The sequence below is a fragment of the Lygodium microphyllum genome, chromosome 30 (assembly GCF_053477565.2).
Source record: "Lygodium microphyllum isolate KBCC chromosome 30, Lygodium_microphyllum_v1.1.10, whole genome shotgun sequence".
NCBI lineage: Eukaryota > Viridiplantae > Streptophyta > Polypodiopsida > Schizaeales > Lygodiaceae > Lygodium > Lygodium microphyllum.
Window position 1 is genome coordinate 74979939 of NC_141164.1, and position 6114 is coordinate 74986052.

Here is a 6114-nt window from a genome sequence, read left to right on the forward strand (position 1 = left end):
AAAAATAAACAAGGGGATGTTGGGGCTATGGTTAAGAGTGGGTGTGGATGTAGTTAGTAGGTGTTGCTAATAGGAGCGATGGGCAATCTTGGTTGTAAAACAATGATTCACTATGACAAATAGTTAGGAGGAGGAGAAGAACAACAATTGCAAGATGAAAGCATTGTGCAAAGAAGGCAGGTCAGATTGGTGGCTTTGAGACGAAGGCAGGAAGAAGGGAGGAGCAAAGCATTGGTCTTGTAGGTCACAATGCCAAAGTATAGATTACAATGCCAACGCATTTGTGGTTTCATAGTAGCCGAAACCTATCTTAAAAGTCCCTTTCCATCCACCAAAACCCAAACAATGCAATAGTTTCATCAGGCTTTTTATTTGCATAAAATTTGTAATTGCTTTGACCTCCGTTTTTCATGCTCAGATCTACCCTGGTTGAGGGTTATTTCTGCCATAATCTCCATTCAGCTGCCGTTTGCCCCTTCAGAAAGACTCTACAGAATGTGATCATGGTTGCCTTGGTTTTGTCACACGGGTAGAAGAGGGCTTACTGCTCAGATACCTTGTTGGGAAGTTTGGATGGTTTTAGAGGACTGCAATATATGCTGGGAGATTGCGAGCTTCTGAGCGAAGGAATCAGCACAGATGGATGCAATCACAGAAGAAGGAGGTTGCGAGCTTCTGAGCGAAGTCATTAGCACAGATGGATACAATCACAGAAGGAGGAGGAGGAGAAGAAGAAGGAGAAGGAGATTGGTCCACAAGGTTTGTGATGTTTCCTGGCCTTGTTTGAGGAGTTCTCAGCCATCCTGTAAGAAAGGAGGCGCAGGGGGGATGCAGGCCGAGCTGCCAGCTTTGGTTTAACAGAAACTGATCAGTACCTTGCAGCATTGCAGACTCGAAAAGGATTTGCATCAGGCCAAGCGCTTGCATGCCAGGAAGGAGATTTGTGCTCAAGGTTTGCGGTGTTTCCTGGCCTTGTCTGAGGACTTTCGCAACCATTCTGTCGGAAGGGAGGCAGGGCAGGGATGCAGGCCGAGCTGCCGGCCTTGGTTGAACAGAAACTGGTCAGTACCTTGCAACACTGCAGACACAAAAAGGATCTATATCAGGCCAAGCGCTTGCATGCCTACTTGCGCCAGCACCACCTTGAACTGCACCCGGTCCTCGGCAACTACCTGGTCCCTCTGCTTGTTGACTGTGAAAGTTTGGCGGATGCTCGCCATGTCTTTGACAATCTGCCCCATCGCAATGTATATTCCTGGACTTCCCTCATCTCTGGTTATGTCAACTCTGAGGAGCCGCAACATGCCTTCCTCCTTTTCCGCAAGATGCAAGAGGATATCTCTGTGCAACCTAACATCCATACACACCTTGTTCTGCTGCATGCTTGTGCCAGACTGAAAGAGGCAGATTTAGCCTTTGAAGTGCATATGGCAATCCTCAAACAGGGATTTGATGCAAATCTTTTTGATGGCAGTCCAGTTATTGGCAATACCCTGGTTGATGTGTACACCAAGTTGGGTTTACTTGCAGAAGCACATCAAGTTTTTGACAAGCTGCCAGTCCAGAACACAATCTCTTGGAATGCCCTTCTGGGAGAATGCTATAACCATGGCCTTGGTAAGGAAGTCAGTAGTCGGATTCAACAGATGCAACTCAATGGCATGTCTCCTAATTCTGTGTCATTTGTGTGCAGCCTGAAAGCTTGTGGCAATGTTGGAGATTTAGAAGCTGGCCAAGTATTATACGCTGAAATAACGAATCGGGGGTTGGATAATGAGGTTCATGTGGGTGGTGCACTGGTTGGCATGTTCAGCAGATGCAACTCACTTGCAGATGCATGCTGTGTGTTTTATGGGCTGCCACTCAGAAATCTGGTCTTATGGAACACCTTAATTGCAGGCTATGCTAAAGATGGGCTTGGTGAGGAGGCATATTCCTGTTTCCAACAGATGCAAAATGAGGGCATACCTCCTAACTCTATTACCTTTGTTTGCAGCCTGAAAGCTTGTGGAACTATGGGAGCCTTAGAGATAGGCCAAAGGTTGCACATCGAAACAATCAAAAGGGGATTGGAAAGTGAATTATATGTAGGCAACGCATTACTAGATATGTATAGCAAATGTGCTTTAATTATAGAAGCACGCCAAGTGTTTGATAAACTACCAGTTCAAAATTCAGTATTGTGCAACACATTAATGGTGGGATACACCAATCATGGGCTTGGTGAAGAAGCACAGAAGTGTCTTCAGCAGCTGCTGCTTGAGGATATATCCCCTCACTCAGCATTTTTCCTTTGCAGCTTGAAAGCTTGTAGTATTATTGGAGCTTTGGAAATTGGCCATGAAATACATGCTGAAACTATGAAAAGAGGATTGGAAAGAGAGCTCTTTCTGGGCAGTGCACTCGTACATATGTATATGAAGTGTGGCTCACTTACATCAGCACACCATGTGTTTGACAAGTTATCATCTCGTGATGCAATCACGTGGAATGCACTGATTACTAGGTATTCTGACCACGGGTTTGATGTAGATGTACTGAACTGTTTGAAGCAGATGCAGCTGGAGGGTATGATCCCTGATCATGTTACATTTGTGTGTGGCTTGAAAGCTTGTGCCAATGTAGGAACTTTGGTCACTACCCATGAAATGCATGCTGAAATAACTAAATTGGGATCTGAAAGTGACCTCAATATTGGCAACAATCTTGTATGTTTGTACACCAAATTTGACTTGATTCCGGAAGCAGAACATGTGCTACATTGGCTTCCAGCACAAAATGCAAGCTCATGGAATGCACTGACTACAGGTTATGCAGAGCATGGGCTAGATCAGCAAGTGTTGAGGTGCTGCAAACAGATGCAACTACAAGGTATCCCTACAGACATTGTGACTTTTATTATCTGCTTGAGGGCTTGTGGGAGCACAGGGGCATTGGAGCTTGGCCGAGAAATGCATGCTGAAATTAGGAAATTGGGGTTTGAAAGTGAACAGTTCATAGCTAGTATGTTAATAGAAATGTATGGTAAATGTGGTGCAGTTATAGAAGGACGGTTTGTGTTTGACAGGCTTCAGAATCAGGATGTTGTGGTGTGGACCACACTGATAAAAGCATATGGTGAGAATCATGAGGGTGACATGGCCATACAATGTTTTGAGGACATGCAAGAGCAAGGTGTCAAACCGAATTGTCTCACCTTCACCTGTCTTCTTGCTGCTTGCAGTCATGCCAGCCTAGTCCTTGATGGGCAGAAATATTTCCAAGTGATGACGGAGAAACATGAAATTGGGCCCACACTTCATCATTACGCTTGCATGGTTGATCTCTTTGCTCGATCTGGAGATGTTAATGAGGCAGAGAGGTTTCTTGCAGCTGTACAAGGTCCCCCTTCAAGTATATCTTACAAAGCTCTACTTAGTGCTTGTAAACTGTATGGAGAAGTAGAAATGGGAGAGAAATGCTTCCAGCAACTTGTCAAGTTGAATCAAATGGATGCTAGTGCCTACTTGCTGTTAGCAGATATGTATGCCAGTGCTAGTAGGTGGGATGATGCAAAGAAACTAGAGGGAATGAGAAATCATATTGGAGCAGAGAAAAAGCTTGGTAGTGCGTTAGTTGAGGTGAGCAGAGAGTTGCATGAATTTGTTGTTGGTATGACGTACAATAAGAATATCTTAGAGATATTGGCAAGTCTAAATGCATGTGTGAAGAATGAGGGATATGTGCCTAGCCTTGATTTGGTTTTGAGACATTTGTCTAGTGAAAATGAACAATACTACCATGAATAGTTTTGTTAACATTCTTTTTTACATAGCAGGCCATATGGGCAATACCATTTTGGAAGTTCGACTTTGAGATGTTGCGTAGAAGGTGAATGCAATTCTTATTGCATATGTAAATATGTTGCACTCAAATGATTGAATTTGTACAAACCTTTAAACATATTCTACAGGTGTTAAGAATTGTAGCTAGTGAAGATCAAATGATGGTATACTCCATGTGGCTTATATTTCGAAGGCAAAGAAGCCTGAAAAAACCCAGAGGCAGGTGATGTAGTAGAATGGGCAAGACCAAGTGCCAGCAGGCAAGCCAGCCTATGGATGTTTAAAAGTGTGAGACACAGCAGGGCACGAACAATGTTCAGAATGGGGTTGGATTGGAGTTTGACGAAGTGACAAAGGGTACTTGAGTTGGGTGATGGTCAGAAGACTTGTAGGCGAGGATCAGATAAGTGTGTCATCTGGGGCATGCAAACCTTACTGACAGCCCTACAAGAATGAATTGACTGTATGGACATGTCTCCATGTCTGACTAGTTTGCATGGCACTTCCATATAGCAGGCTCATATTGAACAAGCAATAAGCACATGACAACCGTAGTTGAGAGAAACTTTGGAACAGGGATAGGGATGGAAAATGGGAACAACGGAATACCCCCGTTATGGCACCAATGTAAGATGAGAGTTACATGATATACTAGTTATGAAAATTTCGAAGGCTAATAGTTTAAAAACTTAAATTTATCAATATGCAAGAACTTAGTGTTAGGAAGATGCTTGGAAGGACTTAAAGTTATAAGTTAGTGCGTGGTCATGATTGATGGTTATAAGTGCTGGTCATAATTGACAGACTATAGTTGGAACCAATTGTGACCATGATCCTCAGCATAGTTTGCTGTAAAAGTTCGCATATGGAAGAATCAGTCTTTGTTTTCATGAAAGGTTGTGACTGGGAAAGGTTGGATGCCTTTTTACTTGTAAAAGGCTGTGATTGAAACGGTAAATCCAATTTCACTTGGTCAGTCGGTCAACACTCCAAACATCACATTTGTGGACTAAAATAGATTATGTTTTCACAAAGGTCTTTTGAAACATGTTGGGTTTGGTGTAAAATGCCATATGGCTCATTTTCGGAATTATGAAACATTTTGGTCAAGGAAACATGTCTCGAGATTTTTTATCACATTTTGATGTTTCACCCCTTTCTAAGTGTTGTTTAGGGGCCATTTCACCTAATTCTGTATGTAAGAGTGAGTGAGAGCACCATTTAGGAGCTTGATTGTAGAGGTGAGATACGCTTGCAACACATTGTTTGTTGTGTTGAGTGAGTGAGAAAGAGAGGAAAGATGATAAGACTAATCTCACTAGCACTTACAGAGGCTAAAGGGCACCAAAAGCAAATTACATCATACCTTAAAAGCCATGATTGATGATGGTCATATATAAATAATGCGAAATACCAGAGCATCACCTTTTTACAGTGAAAGCTGTACCTTTCATCCATTGTCTCTCTAATTGCTTCATTGTTTTTGTTATTAAGCAATCTAATATAGGCATAACATTTGGCATTATTTTGGTGATAATTGACTTAAAATGGTGACTCATGGGCTTCAATAAAGGATTTTGCATAACATTTGGCATTACTTTGGTCATAATTGACTTAAAATGGTGACTCATGGGCTTCAACAAAGGGTTTTACTAATTCTATTATTCTCAATGTTCATGTAACCAATAATCTCGTGCTATTATTTCACTTTTTTTCATTACATGTATTTGAAATAAGAAAATGTATATAGCTATATCAAGATGCCCAAATCTATCTCATCAATTTTTATCTCATTCAAACGGTCTTAAGAGCTTGTAAAAACAAATCTTGCGACCCTTTTGGAATCCTTAACCATCTCGTAGTAGCAAGAATTTCTCTTATTGTAATTTATTGTTGCATTTGGTTTTTATTGAAAGTTCAAAAAGATTATAGCTTGGATATGTTCAAATCATTTTTCCACAAAATTTTGAAGAGTTGGGCTCAGAATCTTGACCTAGTCAAGATATGAAATGGTGCAATATACTCTAGGAATATAATGTTCTCCTCTTTTAGAAGTCCCAAGTGAGCTATATGCAAAGGGTTTCTTATTTGTGGCATTTGGAGCATGAGCAAATGGTTCATTAAGTTTCAGGACACAAATATGTCCAAATGACATATTTAATGTCCTAAAGTCAACCTAGGGTTAAAGGCTTGCAAAGTTGATGACCGAAGTGGTGAAAATTTGAGAAAAGGTGTGGATTTGTGGAAAATTTGATGTGAATACAAATGTCTATATGCTCATGAACGTGCA

General features: G+C 41.4%; 1 protein-coding gene across 1 annotated transcript; it reads left to right on the plus strand.

Moving 5' to 3' along the window:
• Positions 1 to 211: 211 nt before the first annotated feature.
• On the plus strand, positions 212 to 4941 carry LOC148010003 (pentatricopeptide repeat-containing protein At2g33680-like). The gene is made up of 2 exons (XM_087672907.1): positions 212 to 3870; positions 3953 to 4941. The coding sequence occupies exon 1, from the start codon at positions 1023 to 1025 to the stop codon at positions 3786 to 3788; it is 2766 nt and encodes a 921-aa protein (XP_087529033.1). The 5' UTR covers positions 212 to 1022; the 3' UTR covers positions 3789 to 3870; positions 3953 to 4941.
• Positions 4942 to 6114: the final 1173 nt, after the last annotated feature.

Coding starts and splice junctions, on each gene's coding strand:
- LOC148010003 (XM_087672907.1), top strand. CDS start 1,023: ATGCAGGCCGAGCTGCCGGCCTTGGTTGAACAGAAACTGGTCAGTACC.